We start from the raw sequence: 24,585 nt of genomic DNA on the forward strand, positions 1-24,585 counted from the left end.
GATCCTTGCTAATCTTTCCAGGCAGAGGTACTTAGTCCAAGAACTCCTCCTTTTGTTTACTACAAATTCCTCCCCACTTCTTAAGCATTCAACACTCCTTTTTTTTTTTTTTTTTTTTTAAAGATTTATTTATTTTAGAGAGAGGGAGAGTCCAAGGGAGTGTGAGGAGGGGGCAGAGGGAGAAAGAATCTTTCAAGTTGACTCCCCACTGAGTGAGAAGTCCTTCCCAGGCTTGATCTCAGAACTTATGAGAGCCAAAATCAAGAGTTGGATGCTTAACTGACTCAGCCACCCAGGCACCCCACTTCAACACTCCTTTAAACATTATCTCCGTGCTCCCATAATACTCTATGTTTATCCCAATATTTATTATCACTTATTATTTATTTAACTAATTGAACTCCCCTGCCAAGTTGTAAATTCCTTAATAAAAAGAATTATAACTTTAATATTGGTAGAAAATTGAGTTATTGGTTCCAATTCTTCACCCCCTTCTTTCTCATTTCTTTAACCATGGTAAAAAACACAACATAAAATTTACCATCTTAATCATTTTTAAGTGTATTGTTCAGTAATGTTAAGTATATTCGCATTGTTTTGAAATTGATTTTTTTATGAAATTGATATTTTTAAAGGTTTTATTTATTTGACAGAGAGATCACAAGTAGGCAGAGAGGCAGGCAGAGAGAGGGGGGGAAGCAAGCTCCCCGCAGAGCAGAGAGCCCAACGAGGGGCTCCATCCAAGGACCCTGAGATCATGACCTGGGCTGAAGGCAGAACCCACTGAGCCACCCAGGCGCCCCTTCACATTGTTTTGAAAAAAATCACCACAACTTTTCATATTGCAAATCTGAAATTATACCCATTAAACAACAATTCCTTCTACTTCTTCCAGCCCCTGGCAATCACCATTATATTTTCTGTTTCTATGAATTTATCTATTTTAGATCTACCTCACGTAAGTAAAGTCATACAGTTTGTGTCTCTGTGACCGGCTTTTCCCACTTTACATAATGTCCTCAAGGTTGATTCATGGTGTAGCATGTGACAGGATTTCTCTCCTTTTAAAAGGTGAATAAAAATCCACTATGTACATAACATAGCTTGCATAACCATTCATCCATCAAAGGACATTTGGGTTGTTTCCACCTCTTAGCTACTGGTAATAGTGCTGCTATGAACATGGGTATGCAAATCTCTTCAAGATCCCGTTTTCCCATAGTCAAGACAGTGTGGTACTAGCACAAAAACAGACACACAGATCAATGGAACAGAAGAGAAAACCCAGAAACAGACCTAGAACTATATAGCCAACTCATCTTCAATGAAGCAGGAAAAAATATCCAACAGAAAACAGACAATCTCTTCAACAAATGGTGTTGAGAAAACTAGACAGCCACATGCAAAAAAAGAAAAGAAACTGGACCACTTTCTTTCACCATACATAAAAATAAATTTAAAATGGATGGAAGACCTAAATGTGACACAAGAATCCTTCAAAATTCTAGAGAACACAGGCAGCAACCTCTTTTGACATTGGCTGTAATAACTTCTTACTAGATGCATCTCCAGAGGCAAGGGAAACAAAGGCAAAAACGAACTACTGAGACTTCACCAAGATAAAAGGCTTTTTTTTTCTTTTTTTAAGATTTATTTATCTGAGACAAATAAGAGAGACAGAGACAGAGAGGGTGCAGTAGCAGGTGGCAGGGGCAGGAGGGACAGAATCCTTAAGCAGACTCCCTTCTGAGCGAGTGCAGAGCACGACGCAGGGCTCAATCCCGAGACCGAGATCCATGACCTGAGCAAACCAAGAGTCAGTAACTTAACCCAGTGAGCCAGCCAGGCACCTCAAGATGAAAAAAAAAAAACCTTTCGCACAATGAAAGAAATGATCAACAAAACTAAAATGCAACCTTCAGAATGGGAGAAGATATTTGCAAATGACATCTGACAAAAGGTTAATATCCAAAATCTACAAAGAACTAATCAAACACCCAAAAAACAAACAATCCAGTTAAGAAATGGGCAGAAAACAAGAACAAACTTTTCCAAAGAAGACATCTAGATGGCTAACAGACACAGGAAAAGATGCTCAACATCACTAAACATCAGGGAAATAGAAACAAAACTACAATGGGATGCCACCTCACACCAGTCAGAATGGCTAAAATTAACAACACAAGAAACAACAGGTGCTGGTGAGGATGCCGAGAAAGGGGAAGGTTCTTACACTGTTGGCAGGAATGCAAACTGGTACAGCCACTCTGGAAAACAGCATGGAGGTTCCTCAAAAAGTTAAAATTTCAACTATCCTATGACCCAGCAATCATATTCCTAGGTATTTAGCCAAAGGATAAAAAAAATACAAAAACTGATTCAAAGGGATACACGCAACCTGATGTTTACAGCAGCATTATCAAATAGCCAATTATGAAAAGAGCCCCAAATCCATCAACTGTGAATGGATAAAGTTGTAGTACACATACACAATGGAATCTATTACTCAGCCATAAAACCGAATGAAATCTTGCCCTTTGCAACAAGGTGGATGGAGCTAGAGTATATTATGCTAGTAAGTCAGTCAGGGAAAGACACATACCTAACGATTTCACTCACATGGGGAGTTTAAAAAGCAGAACATATTAAGGGGGTGTGTGGTAGAGAGGCAAACCATAAAACAGACTCTAAACTACAGAGAACAAACTGAAGGTTGCTGGAAGGGTGGTGAGAAGGGGGATGGGCTAAGTGGGTGATGGGTATTAAGGAGGGCACTTGTGATAAGTACTGAGTGTTACATGTGATGAAACACTAAAGTATACTTCTGAAAACAGTATTACACTATATGTTAATTAACTAGAATTTAAATAAAAATTCTAAAAAGAAAACAAAAAGGATCCTTTCAATTCTCTTAGAAGTAGGACTGCTGGATTATATGGTAGTTCTATTTTTAACTTTTTGAGGAACCTCCATAAATGTTTTCCACAGTGGTTGTATCATTTAACAATCCCATCAACAATCAACAAGGGTTACAATTTCTCTATCTTAATACTTGTTAGTTTTCATTTTTTTTGATAGTAGCCATCCTAACAGATATGACTTGCATTTCTCTGATTAGTGATGTTGACCATCTTTTTATATGCTATTGACCATCCCTATATCATTGAAGAAATCTTTTCAAGTCTTTCACCCAATTTTAAATTGGGTTACTTGACTTTGTTGTTGAGTTGTAGTTATTTGCACATGCTAGATATTAACCCCTTATCAGATATATAATTTGCAAACATTTTCTTCCACACTAATTTCTGGACTTTCTACTCCACTGGCTTACCTGGTCTGTATGCTATTACCATACTGTTTGATTACTGTAGCTTTGTAATTGTGTTTTGCTCACCCTCTCTTCATTAAGGCTCTTAGGTGTAACACTGCAGTTTCTCCCATTAGAGGTGAAATATATTTCCCCAACCTTGACTCAGGCTTGCTTTGTGACTTGCTTTGGCCAAGCAGAAGCTTAAAACATGCTTATACAATCTGGATTGCCTTCCAATGCTTCTTTCATTGCCACAAGAATCATATGAAATATACCTTTACTTACCTACAGTTTACAATGTGGACTAAACTGGCTAACCCCCAGCTGACCAGCAGATACATTAATGAGAATATATAACTGCTGTGTTAAGCCTCCATGTTTTGGCAGGACTTTGTTACACAACAGTGGCTAATACGGAAAATGGCAAAAAAAAAAAAAAAAAGGTCTACCATGACAAAAATCTAAGTATGTGGCACTGGTTTGGGGACCTGATGATTGATAGCAAGGAACATAACACACTAAAAAGTGATGAGGAAATTATTATATTGTGACCCATATTATATAATGGAGAAATACATCGTAGAACGGTTGCCCAAAGGGGCTCCTGGATGGCTCAGTAGGTTAAGTGTCTTCCTCCGGCTCAGGTCATGATCCCAGAGTCCTGAGATCAAACCCTGCACTGGGTTCCCTGCTCGGCTAGGAGTCTGCTTCTCCCTCTCCTTCTGCCCCTTCCCCCAGCTCATACTCTCTCTAATAAATAAAATCTTTAAAAAAAAAAAAAAAAAAAAAGAACTGTTGCCTGAAATAATCTAGAAAGCAGAAAATGTGCCTAATGAATTTACAGAGTTGGAGAACAAAGATCAAGTCAAAATGTAATTTGATTATTACCAGTTATATTTGATAGGTACTAAAAAGAAAAAGAGATGAACTAAGAAAAAAAAAACCTGCTTTATAAGCATAATTTAGAGAGAATACAGTCAGCCTGTAGGCTAGAAAATAGTACTATTTCTCAACAAAGTGATGGTATGGCCTATATATAACAGCTTCAAGGAAAAAAAAGAAATCAAGAGTGTGATTCTAATACCCTTTGTTAAAAATACATGTACCAGCTGAAAAAATATTTGATTTTCAAATATTACTCCTAAGCCTCCATACATTTTTCTCAAAGAAGGCATCTAAAGTAAACAAGCGTATATGCAAAAGTTTTGTTACTATATATGGAAATGCATAGTCATATTTGTACTTATCTTTCTTTGAATGTCCTCTTTTCTGACACAGTTCTTCTGTAATTGTTAAGGTTGAGTAACAGAGCATATAAATATATAATTCCTAAATAGTACTTTTGTCTTAGCAAACCACTAATGTTTAATTTCTGAGAAGGATATGCCCATTTTATGTATTGACATAAAACAAGCAGAAATCAATTTTCAAAGCATTTCTTTCTCTAAACAACAAAAAGAAGGTAATAAATTCTGAAAAAATGCTGAAAAAAAAGTTAAGAAAAATTCATATTCAACTGGTTAGAATGACTATGTATTTCTTACCATTACAATGGTAAAAAACTTTTTAGGAAACTTCAGAAGACAAATATTTCTCAATAAAGGGGAAAATTCTGAGTTTAAAGGGGAATTACTAACTAAAAATACTTATGTCAAAAGAAAACATTTATTAAAAAGTGACTCCAGTAAGAATAACCTATTACACAGAGAAATTACAACTTGGTTTTAGGGACCAAGTATTCTATAAAAATGATTATGAGTGCTGTGTGCTTATTCAGTAACTGAATAGATTTTAAAATCTGAATTGCAAATATTTCCAAGAACATTTGCAAGTATAAGCAACCACCTAAAACAGTCTCATGTTCTTTATCTTTAAAAGACAAAGAGGCTAGGAAACCTGAATCTTGTATCGTCCTACTTACTGCTTTTAATCAGTGAAGTATAGTTCTTAAAAATACAGTTTCCAACTGTTTCATTTCATATGTAAAATATTAAATGAGAATTAAAAAGGATATTCTAAATAGATTTTTGCCATGACATAAAAAGCAAATAATGTGACTAAAAATTTTCGTAAAAAGATTATTATAATTTGGAAAATATTTTTTAAAGTATATTACTTAGAGTCTAGTAAATATTATTTAGAAAAATAAATATAATCTGGTATATACGAACACCATGGCCCATTAAGATGAAGGTCCAATATAGCCTTTCCGTATGCCCGATGAGTATTTGACCATAGTAACATTTGTTTATTATTTTTTTACTGTATACTGAAATGTCTTTTTTTAATATAATTTTTTATTATGTTAGTCACCATACAGTACATCATTAGTTTTTGACATAGTGTTCCATGACTCAATCTTTGCATATGACACCCAGTGCTCCATGCAATATGTGCCCTCCCTTAACACCTTTCACCCAGCCTACCCATCCCCCCATTTCCCCATCCCCCCTCCCCTCTAAAACCCTCAGTTTGATTCCCCAAGTCCATAGTCTCCCATGGTTCATCTCCCACTCTGATTTCCCCTCTTCATTTTTCCCTTCCGTCTCCTGATGTCCTCCATGCTATTCCTTATGTTCCACAAATAAGTGCCATCGTAACTTTTAAATCAGAAAAATTTGGCTGACGTAAAGCGAAAAGTATGTCTCTAAGGGGTTTTGTAAGAACCCAATTATGCATACAGAAGTTTAATATGTATACTGCTTTAGCAGGGGCCATATCTAATTTATTTTTAGTACTTCTGTTAGGTAGATACAGAAAGATGATATCCCATTTTGCTGTTAGGGAACTCAAGGCACAAAGAAGTTAAAGGGCTTGTCTTAAATCCTAAAACTAAAGACAATGCTGACTTAAAACCCTAGTCTTCCTGGAGCCCCTGCCTGGCTTGGTTGGTTCAGTGTCTGATTCTTGATTTCAGCACGGGTCAGGATCTCAGGGTCATGAGATCCCTGTGTCAGGCTCTATGCTAGGCACTGAGCCTGCTTAAGATTCTCTCTCCCTCTCCCTCAATCGCCAAACCCTGCTAGAGCATTTTCTCTCTCAAAAACAAAACAAAAACCGTTGTCATCCTAACCAAAATGGACAAAGGACTTAAACACATATTTCTCCAAAGAAGATATACAAATGACCACCAAGGACATGAAAAGATGCTCAACACTAATCAGTGAGGAAATGCAAATCGTAACTATGATATACCATTTCAACCCATACGATGGCTATTATTAAATAAAACATTTTAGAAAACAAGTGTTGGTGAAGATGTGGAAAAGCTGGAACCCTCCTAGTGGGAATGTAAAATGGTGCAGCTACTATGAAGAAGTATGGCAATTCCTTAAAAAAGAAAATAAAAAATCAAACACAGAGTTACTGTATGATCCAACAATTCCACTTCTAAATATATTCCCGAAAGAATTAAAAGCAGGGATCTGAAAGAAATTCGCACATCAATATATAAAACAGCATTATTCATAACAAAGAGTGGAAAAACCCAATCCTCTACTGACCGATGAATATATAAACAAGATGTAATATAAAAATACAATGGAGGGGCGCCTGGGAGGCTCAGTGGGTTGAAGCCTCTGCTTTCGGCTCGGGTCATGATCCCAGGGTCCTGGGTTCGAGCCCCGCATCGGGCTCTCTGCTCAGCAAGGAGCCTGCTTCTTCCCCTCCCCTCTCTCTGCCTGCCTCTCTGCCTACTTGTGATCTCTGTCTGTCAAAATAAATAAATAAGATCTTAAAAAAAAAAAAAAGAAAAGAAAAATACAATGGAATATCATTCACCCTTAAAAAGAAATGAAATTATGGGTCCCCTAGATAGGTCAGTTGCTTAGGTGTCCAACTCTTGATTTCAGCTCAGGTCATGATCTTGGAGTTGTGAGACAGAGAGCCCTGTGTCAGGCTCCATGCCAGGGCTCTGTGCTGGGTGTGGAACCTGCTTGGCATTCTCTTTCCCTCTCCCTCTGTCCCTCCCCATCCCCCCAAAATGAAAAAAAGAAATTGTGGTGTGTACCATAACAAGAATGAGAACCTTAGAACATTATGCTAAATGAAATAAGCCAGACACAAAAGGACAAATACTATGTTAACTCCAGTTATATAAAGTAAATAAAACAAATTCAGACACAAGGTAGAATGGTGGTTACCAGCAGCTGAAAGAAAGGGAAAATAAGGAGTTCTTTAATGGACAGATTTTCAATGTGGGATGATGAAAAAAGGTTCTGTATATAGTGGTGATAGCTGGACAGCAAGGTGAATATACTTAATGCCACTGAACATAATGAAAAATGGTATATGATCCCATTAATTTCAATAGTTTCCAAATCTCTTTTTTATCACAATAACCTGGAGATCTTTTTAAAATTCCAAAGCCTAGGCTCTACTCCAAAATTTAAAAAAGGGCATCAGTATTTTTGAATCTCAGCAGTATTCCACATCCCAACAAGTTTCACTACTGCATTCATCTATATTTTTGTACCTCTCATAACATTTTTGTTTTTTAAATTTATAGTTATTAACTTCAACATTAGGTATTCTGAACATACCTCCATGAACAAGAGACCTTTATTAAAATCCAGAAGAAAACCTCATCTGTGAATTTTGGATATACTTCTGCTCACTGAGTGAACATATTAAACTACACAGTAAAGAATCCTTAGAAAGCAATGATATTCCGGCTTACAGCTTCAAGTGTTCTCCAAGTACTCTTTATATTGCTGTATTTCCCCAATATAAGAAATTTTTAAGTATTGTTTTACTACTTTCTATCACTTTAAAAAGATGTAGGCAGAGGACACCTGGGGGTTCAGTTGGGTAAGCATCGGCCTTTGGCTCAGGTCATCATCCCAGGCCCCTGGTCAGAGATTGGGCTTTCTGCTCTGGGCGAAGCCTGCTTGTTCCTCCTCCCGTGCCCTCCCCCCAGTCATTTGTGGACATGCGTACTCCCTTTCTCTCAAAAAATTACAATCTTTAAAAAAAAAAAAAAAAAAAGATGTAGGAAGAGAAGGTACAGTTGGTCTACAGGGTCCCAAATCTGTTTCATTTTTCATGCCCTATAACCCTACTCCAACATTATTAGCAAGCTATATAACCTTGGATAAGTGACTTCGCCTCTCTGTGCTTTAGATTTACCAACTGTAAAACTGGAGGAACAAAGTTGTAAGAAATGAGTTAATGTTAAGCCCTAATTCTAAACAGAGCCTGGCCAGTTCTGCTTAAGCGAAGGTTTCTCACTACCTTCTCCCCTTCAGGAACAAAACTTCCCTATTATTATTCATATCTGAAACCAATAGTTCAAAAGGACAAATTTATAGGAGTCTATGGCAAAAATCATGTAAGAAATGATAGTAAGAAAAGCTTAACAGAGAGGAAAAAAAGTAAAGTCTTAGCACTTCATTTTTCTCATAAATGTTTCTGGAAAGCATGAGAATGTAGACAACTGATCATGCAAATCCTCATGACTCAAGCATCAGAGAAATTTCATGGGTCATAAGTACTATTATATCATCACTTAAGGTTTCAGAAAATAGGATGCATAATAATCTTGATAAGACATTAACAACAAACCAACATAGGCTGCAGAGAGGCAAAAAAAAGACAGCAACTATGCCCAACTGGGCAAATAGTGGGTACCCTGAGATAAGGTGAAGGTTTCCCCTATCTTTTAGAGTCTAGATCACACTCAAAATTTAGCATATGGCGTGCCTGGGTGACTCCAGTCAGTCGGGCGTCTGACTCTTAGTTTCAGCTCCAGTGGCGGTCTCAGGGTCATAGGATAAAGCCCCACACTGGGCTCCTCATGGTTATGGAGTCTGCTTAAGATTCTCTCTCTCCCCCCTCTCCCTCTGACCTTCCCACTGCTTGCACACTCATGCTCTCACTCTCTAAAATAAATGGATGAATGAAATCTTTTAAAATATTAGAATACAATTCCAAGAGGACTCGAAGACCAATTAGAAAATCTTTTTTTTTTTTTTTTTAAGATTTTATTTATTTATTTGACAGAAAGAGAGCGCACGCATGAGAGCACAAGCAGGGTGGTGGTGGAGGATAGGGAGAGCAGGGCTCAATCCCAGGACCCTGAGATCATGACCTGAGCCAAAGGCAGACACTTGATCAACTAAGCTACCCAGGTGCCCCGGTTAGAAAACATCTTTTACCAATAAACATTATATCAAGCTCAGTTGGGCTTGAAGCCCTAGAGATGCTGTTAATGCAACAGCCAATATATATATGACTACTCAGCACAAAATGCGGGCAATCCAAATGGAGATGTACTCTAAGTATAGAATATACATTAAACTTAAAAAACTTACTTAAAAAAAGTAAAATATCTCACTAATATTCTTTGCATAATTAATTACATGCTAAAATATTTTAGATACTGAGCTAAATATATTTATCTCAGCTGGGTTTTTGTTTTACCTTTTTTAATGTGCCTACTAGAAGATTTAAAATTACATATGTGATTCACATTGTATTTTTACAGGACACTGCTACCTTAGAAGGCAGGAAGAAAGAAAATGAGTCCTTAGAAAACATAATGATTGCTCTTAGCTTCCCTAGAAGTTCAAGTTTTCAAAGGTATTAAGGAACCCAACCAAAGGAAATCCTAAAGCTATATAAAAATGGTTAATAATGTAACTAGAGGAAACTTAAATCTTGTATTACTCACATTTAATTAAAATATTAGAGATAAAAGAACTGTGTAAAAGCCAAAGGTGTAGTGGAAGATAAACACAGTTCTATGGGTGAAATTTAAAGTATAGTCTTTCATCTAGTGCCTTAAAAACAAAAATAACCTTGACCAACTTCTTTAGTAAAGCTCCTAAAGTATTATTTTAATAATAAGGGAAAGGCTCTGGTGTAAATAACATTATCCAAAAGAACTTTCGGCTATGAAGGAAATACTCTATATCTACATTACCCAATACAATAGCCACTAGTCCAGGAGAACTTGAAATGTAGCCAGTGAAACTAAGAAACTGAATTGTAATTTTATTTCTTTAAGTAATCGAAATTTAAATAGTGGCTACTATCCTGAACAGCACAGATCTAAAGCATCTTTAAAATTAAAATAAAATTTTTTTTAAAAAGGGTGCTTGGGTGACTCAGTTGTTAAAGCGTCCACCTTTGGCTCAGGCCATGATCCCAGCACCTGGACTCGAGCCCTGCCATCGGGCTCCCTGCTTGGAGGAAAGCCTTTCTCCCTCTCCCTCTCCCCCTGCCTGTGTTCCCCCTCTTGCTGTTTCTCTGTCAAACAAATAAGAGCTTTAAAAACAAAATAAATAGGGGCGCTTGGGTGGCTCAGTGGGTTAAGCCTCTGCCTTCAGCTCAGGTCATGATCTCAGAGTCCTGGGATTGAGCCCTACATTGGGCTCTATGCTCAGCAGGGAGCCTGCTTCCCCTCTCTCTCTGCCTAGCTCTCTGCCTACTTGCAATCTCTCTCTGTCAAATAAATAAAATCTTTTGAATAAATAAATAAAATAAATAAATAGGTAAGGATTAAATGTCCTTATTTTGCCCTAATATTCTAGTTACAATTAACTCTATGAATACTTAGGAATTACTCCTCTCCTTCCTGTGAACTTTACCGGCTTCATCCCACAAGACCAAAATCTCTTCCTGTGGGCCAGACTCTTTGCTAACACTTAACCCTTAACTCCAGAACCCAAAATAAGGGCATAGAACATACAGAACCTGGGGCACCTGGGTGGCTTAGTCAGTTAAGCATCCAACGCCCGATTTTGGCTCAGGTCATAATCTCAGGGTCATGGGATCAAGCCCCATATGGGGCTCCACGGTCAGTGTGAGTCTACTTGAGATTCTCTCTCCCTCCCCTCTCACACACTCTCTCTCACACACACACACACGCACACTCTCTAATAAATAAAATCTTAAAAAAAAAAAAAAATACAGAACCAGACATTTGATCCAATCTCCTTTGTTATATTCAGCAAAAATTTATTCTATCCTATTTGCATACACATGTGATTATACACACAGATATATACATGATATACAGATATTCTATACTGTCTTTTAAAATTGAGGCTAGGGGTGCCTGGGTGGCTCAGTGGGTGAAAGCCTCTGCCTTCGGCTCAGGTCATGATCCCAGGGTCCTGGGATCAAGCCCCGAATCAGATTCTCTGCCTAGCGGGGAGCCTGCTTCCCTTTTTCTCTCTCTGCCTGCCCCTCTGCCTACTTGTGATCTCTGTTAAATAAATAAATAAAATCTTTAAAAAAATAAAAATAATAAAAATAAATAAAATTGAGGTTAAACAGTAGAGTAAAAACTCAAAGCAGATTTACCAACGGAACAATACATTTTTTTCCACAGAAATTAATTATATGGCTATATCTGTAGTTGAGGGCACAGAGTAAAATTATATATTAAATGTCCCCTATTAACTCTCCTATACAATCTCAACTGCCACTTAATTAGCAGACCTCCTATGTAAATTCATACTGGAAGACATAAACCAACAGTCTTAAAAAAATCCTTATTAATATCTTTCTACTCTGTGTACCTTCCTATAAGCATTTAAAACTCTTACTAAATAAACAAACTTAACTGGCCATTCAGCTCAACTGCTATAATAAATTTAAATGATAAAAAGCCAACGAAGCACAAACTTAGGTTCTTCTTCAAAATAATCTTATCCTAATGTACACTTAAACATCACAAGTTTGTGATGCCTTTTTACTGAGATAATACTTAAAACTACAGTAAGTCATTGGTACTTATTACAGCCATTTACCTGTGGTTTCACTAGCAAACACAGCAACTGCATCTGATCTAGTTTCCTACACTGCAGGAAAACATCTAAACTGTTAAGACAAAACACTGTCCACTCTTTTAATAATACCTGAAGATGGCAGATTTAAAAGCAATTCTTTTAAATTTCTTAGTGTTAATTACCCTAATAACTTCTTAAATTTCTTGGTTAATTACCTATACAGTTGAAGGGTTCTTTACAGCTAACCTAGTTATACCACTAGATTTAACTCCATTTCCTCTCTTTCAGTCCCTGAAAACTGTTAATCAGACAACTAGCTACACTGAAATCCACATTATTAGATGATAATCTATATTTAAGGGGGATAAAGAAAGGAAGAAGAAAGAAAAGGTCAGAAATATTTTCTCCTTTGTTCAAATGAAACCAGTTTCACAATACCAACTTCCTTCCTTGACAACTGTATTTTTTTAAGATTTATTTACTTATTTATTTACAGAGCATGCACAAGAGAGCCCATGAGCGGGGGGAGGGGGGGTGGGGGTGGGGGGGCAGAGGGAGAGAGAATCTCAGACTCCCCACTGAGCACAGAGGCCTTATATGGAACCTTAGCAGCCAATCTCCTAACCCTGAGATCATGACCGGAGTTGAAATCAAGAGTTGGTCGCTTAACTACTGAGTCACCCACTGCCCCAGACAACTGTATTAATTCTTTTTAAGAATGTTTAAACAAGTTCTTGGGGCATCTGGGTGGCTCAATCAATTAAGCATCTGACTCTTGATTTGGATTCAGGTCACGATCTCAGTCAGGGTTGTGAGATGGAGCCCTGTGTCAGGCTCCTAGAGCCTGCTTAAAATTCTCTCTCACCCTCCCCCTACTCCCAGATGCTGTCTGTAAAATTTAAAAATTAAAAAAAAAAAGCTTATGCAAGTTCAACAGAAAGTGACTGGATCAGTAAACAAAAATAGTATATATGGCCCTAAATGGTTTCACCTCATAATGGGACAGAAATGTAATTTATAATCCAGTCATTATCTACATGCCTATTATCATTCCACTGAATTCAATGGAAAAATATGTAGTCCCAAACCGTAATTAAAAGCAGTTGAGAGAGGGGCGCCTGGGTGGCTCAGTGGGTTGAAGCCTCTGCCTTCGGCTCAGGTCATGATCTCAGGGTCCTGGGATGGAGCCCCACATTGTGCTCTCTGCTCAGCAGGGAGCCTTCTTCCTCCTCTCTCTCTCTCTGCCTGACTCTCTGCCTACTTGTAGATCTCTGTCAAATAAATAAATAAAATCTTTAAAAAAAAAAAAAAAGAAAGAAAGCTTCCTTCATGAAGAGAAATAAAGATACTTCCAGTATCTTACATGGCTCATTGAACACATTCATTTACCTCTACTTCTCTGTGAAACACCTTCCATATAGAGAGCAAAAGAGCAAGAGAATGGTACAAGTGAAGGTAGCAGACAAATACTGGCCACAAAATTTGGGCAGCTAACAAAGAAAGGCAAAAATAGTAACTAGCTTAGTAGATAAAGCCTAAGGGAGAAAAAAAACAAGATGCAAACTAAATCAAAACCACAAAATCCCAGAAAGGCACAAAAGTGAAGATACTGGTAGATCTCTGAAAGTGGATGCATGGTGCAACCAAAAACAAAAGGAATGAAAGTTCTTGAGTAAGTTCTTAAGTCAGACTCCTAGACCCACTTCTCTATCCTGCAGACAGGTTCTTTACATTATTCCCTATCAGTAGAAAAGTTAGAAGTTCACTTTAAATTGGATGAAACAGGAACTCGACACTTAAGAGATAGCAAATACAGCTGAAATGATGTATTTAAAAGAAGAATTAAGTGAAAATCTAAATACCATAGAAGTATAGTGTTTCCCTAATATAAATATATAAGGATAGCCTGCTTTACCTTTTAGGCTCCCTAAATGTTGACAGCCAAGCTTATATTCCCTAGTTAGGATCCTGAAGGACTCCTCTGGGAAAAATGATTAACTTTAAGAGGATGGGAGTGGGGAGGGACACATACAGACAGACAGCTGGGCAACAGGCACCCAATAAAATGACTTGGTCCTTGACCAATCAATCTACTGAAGCCTGCTACTTCATAGCTATTCACATACAAATAGAATTTCCAGCCATTTTAGTGCCCAGAAGCCTCAAGAGTAGAAAAGGAGGTAATTCGTATATTCAGGACCCCAAAATATTACTTGTCATGTATTCCCTTCTCAGGAAACTACTGGTGGATGAGCACTACCAAAATAGTAAGACACCCCCCCCCCCAAAAAAGGGCAAACATGAGATCTATAAGATCTAGGAAATAAGGAATCTAACAAAGAGAGGCAAAGGGAATTCGCAAGATGACTGCTGTGAGACAAGCCTATATAAAACAACCAGTCCAAACTGGAACAGAAGAATGAAGGGTTCAAACAGAGATATTAATTAACAAGAGAGAAAAGAAAAAAGAAACCAACAGATTACACAAACTCCTTAAAGGTAGAGAGGCGAGATTTTCTTTCTGGTAGATCCTCTAGGAAGGAATCACCAATAGGTACTTAGATCACAAATAGGTACTTAGATCAGAGGTCAGCAAACTTCATCTGCAAAAAGCCATAGAGTAAATATTATAGGATAACGATTTTACGCTTTGTGGGTCCATCTGTCCTATCACATCTATTCAATTCTGCTATAGTATGAAAGCAGGCATAAAATCTATAAATGAATGAAAATGGCTGTGTTACAGTAAGATTTTATTTACAAAAACACATGGCAGGCTATATTTACCCTGTGGAGTAGTAGTTCACCAACATCTGAGATAGATAATTAAGTGAAAAAAAAAGATAATCGTAACACTGAAGAAAACAAAAAGATACAGAGAAAATGGAACATAATTCTAATATACTATATGGCTCGGCTACAAATAGTATTTATATAATCATAGTATAAACAACAGCTATTGTTTTTACCAACTCTTATAAACTTATTGGCAAGATAAGAAACAAAGGAAGTGGAGTGTATACAAGTGGTTGGCATGGAGGGGGAAGAATGTAAAATAGTTAAACTATCAAAGTCAATATATATAGGGGCACCTTGGTAGTTCAGCTGGTTAAGCATCTGACTCTTAATTTCAAGTCATGATGTCAAGGTCATGATGTCAAGGTCATGGGATCGAGCCCACGTTGGGCTCCACACGCTTGGGCTCCACACTCGGCACAGGGTCTGCTTGAGATTCTCTCTCGCCCTATCCCTCTCCCCCTGCTTGCACTCTCTCTCTCTCTCTCTCTAATAAATAAAATATTTTTTAAAAAGTCAATAGGTTAATACTAAATAACTGAAATAATTAAAAACTCGAGAATCGGCATGTTATTTACTTTTAAATTTTATTTTTTAAAAAGATTTTATTTATGTATTTGAGAAAGAGAGAGCATGAGAGGGGAGAAGATCAGAGGGAGACATGGACTCCCCATGGAGCTGGGAGCCTGATGCAGGACTCGATCTTGGGACTCCAGGATCATGACCTGAGCTGAAGACAGTCGCTTAACCAGCTGAGCCACCCAGGAGCCCTACTTTTAAATTTCTAAATAGGTAAATTAAGTTAAAAGAATTAAAAGGGAATGCCTCTGAGGAGCACATCTAGTATTTGGTGGTCAGATGGCAGCTTTTTATCATTTTAAATCTCAGTTATCAGCTCGACTTCTTAAAACTTTATTAATGTATATGGTGAATACTGCTAATTACCAACCTGACATTTATTTCCCCTTCTTCTTATTGCCTACTTAATGTCTCTTCTCCATTTCTTCTTACAAACCAGAAGCCTTATTTTGTTCAGAGAGGCAATGCTCCCTCCCACATAAAAAATATTTGTTTCTCTTGGTTGGTGTAGCCAAAGATAGGTCAGCTGAAGTCTCTAGGGAAGAACCTATTTTCTGATCCAAGGGTCACCCTTTCTTGCTTTCTCCCTTCCTCTTCCTATCTCATTTCACTGTGAGTGAAATCCAGAAAGGCAACACTCCTGGGGACCAAGTGGATGAAAGCTAAAGGCTAAAGATACATCACAGAAAACTCCAAGATACCAGTCCTTGATGACATTATTGAACAGACCCACCAGTATTGGGCTACCTATCTCCAGACTCCTTGCTACCAAGAAAAATCAATTCCTACATAAGCCAAGTAGTTAGGTGTTCTCTCTTTTGCAACTGAATTCATTCCTAACTTGTACAATATTTTTGTTGACAATAAAGATTTATGTTCATTTTCAAAAAGAAAGAAAATGAAAGAGCCTTGATTTGTCCAGGCTTATCTACTCATCCATCCTACTAAAACTAAAAAGAGGGGCACCTGGGTGGCTCAGTCGTTAAGCATTTGCCTTCAGCTCAGGTCATATCCCAGGGTCATCAGGCTCCCTGCTCAGTGGGAAGTCTGCTTCTCCCTCTCCTACTCCCCCTGCTTGTGTTCCCTCTCTCACTGTCTCTCTCTGTCAAATAAATAATAAAATCTGAAAAAAAAAAAATGTTTAAAACTAAAAAGAAAAGTTTGAAGACTCATACACACTGAAAACAGTGTGTACATAAGACATAAAAGATGGGGACACCTGGGTGGCTCAGCAGGTTAAGCACCTGCCTTTAGCTCAGGTATGATCCCAGGATCCTAAAATCGAATCTAACACTAGGCTCCCCGCTCAGACAGGAGTCTGGTTCTCCCTGTCCATCCGCCCCTCCCTCCCCAGCCTCTACCTACCCCCCATGTGCTCCCTATCTCAAATAAAATCTTTTCAAAAAAATACTTTAAAAAGTGACATAAAAGATGGCATCTCAACAATGATACAACACAGGGATACCTGGGTGGCTCAGTGGGTTAAGCCTCTGCTTTTAGCCCGGGTCATGATCCAGGGTCCTGGGACAGAGCCCCTTGTTGGGCTCTCTGCTCGGCAGGGAGCCTGCTTCTCCCTCTCTCTCTGCCTGCCTCTCTACTTGTGATATCTCTGACAAATAAATAAAATCTTAAAAAACAAACAAACAAAAAACAATGATACAACATAACCAAATGTTTCCTTCATATCCTCACATCTTTCTGGGAAAACTAAAAAACTGCCTTTTCTCTCACATCCCATCTTATGGTTTCATCTTTCTTCAAGCCTCACTAATTTAACTAGTGCTTAAGACCAAATCTTCTAAGAGACTATATATCTTGTATCATATTTAAATCAAAGAGAACTGGGGAGCCTGGGTGTCTCAGTCGGCTGAGTATCCAACCCTTGATTTTGGCTTGGATCATGATCGCAGGGTCATGGGAAAGAGCCCTGAGTCAGGCTGTGCTTTTGGTGGGGAGTCGGCCTGGGATTCTCTGTCTCCTTCTCCCTCTGCCCCTCCCCCTTCTCACACATTCTCTCCCCTGCCCCAAATTAGTAAATAAATAAAACCTAAAATAAATAAATAAATAAAACAGAATGGTAGCAATCTAAAGTTTTGGGGTTTTTTTTAAGATTTCATTTATTTATTTGTCAGAGAGAGAGCGAGAAAGCAAGGGCGCACACACAAGCAGGCAGAGTGGCAGGCAGAGGCGGAGAGAGAAGAAGGTTCCCTGCCCGGCAAGGAGCCCAATGCGTAACTCGATCCCAGGACCCTGGGGTCATGACCTGAGCCAAAGGCAGTGGCTTAACCGACTGAGCCACCCAGGCATTCCAGCAATCTAAAGCTTTTAACTACACAGGAAAAGAAATTATCTTAAAGTCTCCTGTGTCTCTATCTGCAACTATTCTACAAATTAGTGTCATAAATTTGCTTAACTCAAAGTTCAAGCAAATTACACTCCAAGAGTAAATATGTCTTATATAGAAAAACACAAATTTAAATTACTTTAATTAAAGCAAAATTAGAGGTTTGGGAATGAGAGGGTTAACTCAATCCAAAACACAACTACAGATCACTATCTTTAATAAGTATTAATGTTACTTAATTTTAACAGTACTGTAAATATATTTGCACTACTACTAAAAAAGTATACTTCATTGCTTAAGCCTCTGCTTTCATTCCACATTTTTTCTATCATCCCAAACCAAAATTTAGGTCATTAGACACACAGCCTATTCCCACTTCAAGAGAATTCTTAAAATGCATAAAAGAAAGGATGAAGTAGTCAAGGAAAACTGAATACTTACAGTACTCTGCTGAAGTTAACCTCCTGCATATGTCTATATGACAGCTTGTTTTAGTCTACATTTTCTGTAAAGCTATAAAAATTACAAATCCCAAAAAATGTTAAGAGTTTACATAAGATAGCTTACCTTTTATTTATAGGTTTTTCATCTTTTTCATAAGGCTTTACAAACCATTTGCCAATGCGTACAAAGTTCCGATTCATTAAACACCGTTCCAACAGATTGTGAACTGCTTTAAACAGCAAAGTACGACATTCATAGGAAAGTCCATTCTCCCACACTCCATCTTCCTCTTCTACAAGAGAAATGAAAGAAACAAAAAGTAAAGTAGTGGCACTATATCTACTCAGAGCCAAGTAAAAAGTGTTATGGTTTAAATTCATAAACCCTACGACATAAACCCTACTAAACCTCAGAATACTGAGCTACCACCACTTCAATGTATCTCTAGACTTTAAAATAATCAGGTTTCAAAGTTACTCCATAAGGAGCAAAACACGTTAAGTGTCATGTATTCCATCAAAGTACCTGAAAACTATTTTCCTACCGCGTAAAAAGTCAATGATATACTGCAAACATACTGGTTTGGTTTCTGTATCAATGCAAAGAACATCTGTATTAAGCTGGGAAACATTAGGTACTCTACCTAAGATGCCAATTTCTAAGTTGGCTCACTTGATAGTTACTTTGTCCTAATTCCTCCAGTCATTCAGCCTGCCAAAAAAAACCTAGCCAGTTAGTAATTAACTCATAATATTTTGGGTCCATCAGCATTCTAATCCATGACTCAACTATAAAAATAAGTGATGAATAAAAAGGAAGCTTGTGGCACAGAGCCCAACAAGGGATGCATTATTGGCCACCTTAGGTCTCATTTCAACCAAATGAGTCCCATGATTACTATTCAATATAGGATCCCCACTTGAAGAAATTTTAAAATATAAAGACTTACATTTTTAAAGGATTTTATTTACTTATTTGACATAGAGAGAGAGCACAAACAGGGGGTGCAGCAGAGGGAAAGGGAGAAGCAGTCTCCCCGCTGAGCAGGGAGCCAGACCCAGTACTCCATCCCAGGACCCCGGGATCATGACCTGAGCCAAAGGCAGGCACTTAACCGAATGAGCCACTCAGGCGCCCCAGACGTTGTATTTAAAATTTAAGTCTTGGCGCACCTGGGTGGCTCAGTCGTTAAGCATCTGCCTTCAGTTCAGGTCACGATCCCAGGGTCCTGGGATGGAGTCCCACATCAGGCTCCCTGCCCAGTGGAGAGTCCACTTCTCCCTCTGCCCCTCCCCCTGGTCGTATTCTATCAAATAAATAAAATCTTAAAAAAAAAAAAAATAGAACTTTCAATACAAAGTTATAACTACCCTACTAACTATACAGCCTCAATTTTGCCAGCCCATCTATTAACCACTTCAGCTTAACAAAAAAATGTTAACATAGTTATTTTTCAATTAAGTCTAGATGTAATTCAAAAAAATTTATTCTCTATCCATTTCATATCTTTAACAAACCATCCAATGAATCCTGCTACAAATGATAATTGAGCTTTTAACTTACTATTTCAAATATAATTTATATCATTCCTATACACCTTCATAAACATTTTACAAAATTTTTATAAATTTTATAAATATAAATATATAAAATTTTATAAATACAGGTCATCTTTCAATATAAGTAAAAAATAAATGATAAAATCTTTAATTCAACACTAAAAATGTCTCCACTATATCCAAAGAATAATAATAAACTATGATGCCTCTGAATAAAGGCAGAAGCATGTATTAAGAGGGACACATGATTTATATTCATAATCTACACAATAAATGGGTAGACTAAAAAGCAAAGTGACAGTGGACTTTAACTGCACTAGAAATTTGTGCAACTACAAAGGTTAATGTTGATTTTATGTTGTTCTTTAAATTGTTTCCTAAATTAGGCAAGTCTTTCAAGTCAACTGTTTTTCCAAAAAGGTAAGCTTTTAAAAAAATGATGTAAACGTCAAAAAGTGACAATACTTGAGGGCTGGAATAATTTTAAATCATTAATATTAAAGAGAAAAAGGTTTTATTTTCTATTATATTGTAGACAACCTTATATATGTCCATATAAAGCCAAAACTTAACAAGTTTCACTTTATTAAAGAAAACAGTAGGCTAGAAGAAAAGGGACATGGCACATAGTGACTTCACTTTAATTATTTCAGGGTCTAGTTCACAAGTATATTTGTGAGTTACTGAGAAAAAAAAAATCTTAATCTGCTTTCAGCCTAATCAGATTCTGTCATTTCAAAATTAGTCACATTAAGAGTTTTACCTCAAATTGCGATTTATGATAAAAAATACACATGCTTTTAATTTCCAGTTATGCTGGGAATATCTCCCAGTTCTTCACTTCTTTGTAATCTATTAAGTATACTTTATTTTTATTGCTCTTTACCTCAAAACTCCTTACCTTCTGAGAAGCACAATGGTTATAACATTTGTCCTACACAAGAAACCTTTGCCAAAATATTTTTAACTAGTTTTAGGTTTTAAAGCCACAAATATCCATATCCAAGACACAGAGTTGTTACCATTACATATCAAAGTTGTTCAGTTACTATAAACTTCGAATATCAGAAAATTGTTCATTCAAAACTTGATAATGAATCTGTCTTCTTCCCACAAAGAGTAAATAAAAAAGTTTTTGGAATAACAGAAGTCTGTAATACAGTAACTTACATACATTTTTTACATAAAATTCTGAAGATTTTTATTTTAAAAGTCTATCTCAGCTAAACCTGAAGTTGAAAGTTTAAGAATACTAAATATAATTTAAAAATTCAGTCAGTACTAATATTCAAGCATTTCTCCCTCATTGCTCTAAAGTTTATCTAAGGAATCAGGTGAATTTAATGCTTTTATGTAGAGAAATTTAGGTTAACTCAATCCTCATTTTACATTATACCCTCAAACACCCACAATTTTCATTAACACTAAATGGGAGTTATGCATAAAACAAAGAAGGGACCACCTGTTAGGGTTTTCTAAGCCAACAAATATCTGTTATCTTCACCTATAGCAAGTAACTAAGCAACTATTACACTAAGCAACAATTCCATTTTTCACTGCTGAGGAAATAAGTCCTAATAATGTTCAACGAAAAGCCTGATGATTTTTTTGTTTTGTTCTTGGTGTGTGGGGGGCCTGGGGAGGTCACCTAGAAATAAGAGCCTACCTCAGCCAAGCTTCTAATATCCTGATGTTATAATAAGCATAGCAAAAGTATTTCTCTACATGTGAATTCAGATATGAAAAGTGAAATGGTACAATCAACACACCCAAAACAGTGATATGCACCTCTTACACTAATTAAAACCAGCCCCTAAATTTCAACACCAGTATTTTAACAGAGAACAGAATAGACGGAACACATGGCAAATCTTTACCTAGCTCTTGTGAATTTAATCAACCACAGCCTCATGGAAAAAGTCTACTTAATGCATTTAAATAAATGTTTTTCTCCTCTTGTCTCTGTATCCCCAAAGATAATAGATTCAATTTTGTTCATAGTACTTTTTCATTAGAACTCTTAGATTAGAACTCTTTGTCGTCATTACCTGAAAATTTTCTACTAAATATTTGAAGAAAACAATACAAAAGTTCAAATGCTAAATTTGATTACCGTAAAAATCTTCCTAAGGATAGGTTATAGTGATGACACAAACTATGTGATCGGTCAACAAAATAATTCTGAGTGGAAAAAAAAATGAAAAAAACAAAAAAGCTGATACACCCAGTACTCGCATTCAACATTTTTCTCAGAACTGACATCTTTAAATAACTCCACAGTAATAAACCAGTAAAAAAGGTATCTTTTCCTAAATAATTCTGCCAAGCTTTTAAAACACAACATATACTAATGAATAATGAATGGGTCAAAAATTATAGAAAATACCGGAATTTCCTCAGAGAATAAAGAGAAATGTTTAAATATCTAAATCAGTGTTTGTCTTAAATAATAATTGCTCTTTCAAAGCCATTCATTCAACAAATATTACTCAGAGCCTTAAGCTGGCAGCACCACTGATCTCTGGCAAAACCTGAAAACCTCTGGTTTAAAAATCCCCTGAATATATGTTGATAAAATAATTATCTTTGATTTGAAAAGTTAAAAGATGTATGTTTTTGCTCAAAATGGGCAGTACATAGAAGAAATATGGCAAGCAAAATTGTCCCTAGAAGACTAGATAATACAAAAAGTTGGGTCACAAGTAAACTACGGAACAGAAGATAGAAATGAATTAACTCCCTTTAGGCCAGCTGGGGCACATAACAATTTTTTTTTAATTTGGCTGACACTAGATTCCTATACTTGGCTGCTATTTATCTGTTTCTCAATCCTCTTACAGCTGCCACTTAAGGTTAAAATTCCACTATAATTAACATCCTTCAATAAAAGAATCTAAAATTAAATTCTAAGAGCAACCAATGGCCCATTTAGTTTAAAAGTATTATGACGAAATTCTGGTATAATGAAAGTATCTGGACAAGTTACTAAAATCCCATATATACACCACAGGAGCCAGAAAAAATAACAAATATTTTTAGCCCTGCCTGAGTCTGTTTTTTAGTTCTCAAGGTATCAGTTTTCTCAAAGAGTCTCATCGCAGTCTAGCTTGCTATAATTTTTTTTTTTTTTTAAAGATGCAACCTCATGAGAGGGAGTAGTTTTTATTTTTATTTTTGTCTTAAGGGGAGGACTAAAAGCCAATAATGACAGCAATAAAGTTCCAAAAAGGTTAAGGCACAAAAGAAAAATACCCAAAAACTCTTCTCGTTCAAGGACACATTAATGGTAATAAAACAATCTTGCTTTGATGAAAACTAATAGTACACTTAAAAGAACCAATCAGACCTATCTATTATACAGAGAGTTATGACCAGAGGAATTAAGTTAAAATTTTCCCAGCACCGATTTTATACCTCTATCATACAACCACTAAATGAGGTCTGCTACAAATTTTAAATTAAAAAATATGCATAAATAAATAAAATTTAAAAAGCTATAATCAGAGAGTTTTGTTCCCTAATCCTTCTTCTACAAAACATAATGATATTGATTCAACTAACCATTCTCTTAGAGGAAGCAAAGCAAAAAAGTTAAAATAAAAAAAAAAAGTTTTTGGCTTTGGGATTCAAGGGATATTCTGAACAAATCTCTCCCTAGACTGTTATAGTTAAGCTATTACTAGTTAACAAAACTTCTAACCCAAAAATCGTTAGGTCTTTGCAAATTACTAAACAGTACTGACTGCTACTGCTACAAAACAAGTCACAGGGGTTTAAAGTATGTATCAAATTAGATTTGGTTTGCTGTTAACAGATTTTCACCAATTAGCAATAAAGTTAAGTTTACATTGTTTCTATATCTCATCTACACTTGAAATGAAAATGACCGAAACACATGCCACATGATATTCAGACAGGCAAAATTTAAAATGCACCATAGAACCTGTTTAGACTCTTCAAAACTATCAAGGATCATCAAAACAAGGCAAGTGTGAGAAAATATCACAATCTGGAATAGCCTAAGGAGACACCACAACTAAATGTAGTATGCTGGATGAGAACATAGGATAGAAAAAGAACTCTGGGTAAAAATAAAGGAAATCCAAATAAAGTACAGGCTTTAGTTAATAACAGCATCAATATTGGTTCATTAGTTGTGCAAAATGTACACAATACATGGTAGTAACAATAAAAGAAGCTGGGTGAAGGTTATACAGGAACTCACTATACTATCTTCCCAAATTCTGTATAAATCTAAAACAATTTTAAATTAAAAGTTTATTTTTTAAAATACACTATAGGGGACATGAAAGAAAAAAGAGGCTGAGCAAAAGCAATTCTATACTTTTATAACTGGATCTTTCAGTTAATAAGAAAAACAGAATTCTACTCTTTGCAAAATAGAATGCCTTCCCTCTTTCCCTCATCAAGAAGGGAAATAACACCATAATCACAAACATTTCAGTAACAAGATGTGGTAGGTGCTAAGCCAAACAGAAGGGCACTGCCTGTGCCTGCAAAAAGCAAACTCAAACTAAATTAACCAGCTTTTTAGTTACCACCTGGGTCCTTCCGGTTCCCCTTTCCTCAGCGCTACACCTCCACTTGGAACTCAGGACTGCCTCCTGCAGCTGATGCCACCCCTACTGTCCAGCTGCTCTCTTCTCAGGGGAGCTTAAAAGAAGGGAATAGAGTGCCACAGATGGAAAGAAATGAAAAAGGGGTTAGCCAGAGAGACAGAGGCAGACTAATTATCCCAAAAGGGAGGCAGACGGTATCCCTGGAGCAAAGAAAAGGGCGAGACAAATATACTCCATC

General features: G+C 36.7%; 1 protein-coding gene across 3 annotated transcripts in view; it reads right to left on the reverse strand.

The window, feature by feature from the left end:
- LOC111151269 (mediator complex subunit 13) overlaps positions 1 to 24,585 on the reverse strand; it is a 104,061-nt gene that overhangs the window by 74,689 nt on the left and 4,787 nt on the right. For all 3 annotated transcript variants that reach the window (XR_002640847.1, XM_022509144.1, XM_022509146.1), the window contains exon 3: positions 18,332 to 18,500. Coding sequence is in view for 2 of the 3 variants with exons in the window: in XM_022509144.1 (XP_022364852.1) it covers positions 18,332 to 18,500 (169 nt within the window). In the remaining variant the exon portion in view is untranslated. The remainder of the gene's footprint in view (positions 1 to 18,331; positions 18,501 to 24,585) is intronic.

The sequence above is a fragment of the Enhydra lutris genome, unplaced genomic scaffold, assembly GCF_002288905.1.
Source record: "Enhydra lutris kenyoni isolate GAN:26980312 unplaced genomic scaffold, ASM228890v2 scaffoldscaffold26, whole genome shotgun sequence".
NCBI classification, from domain to species: domain Eukaryota; kingdom Metazoa; phylum Chordata; class Mammalia; order Carnivora; family Mustelidae; genus Enhydra; species Enhydra lutris.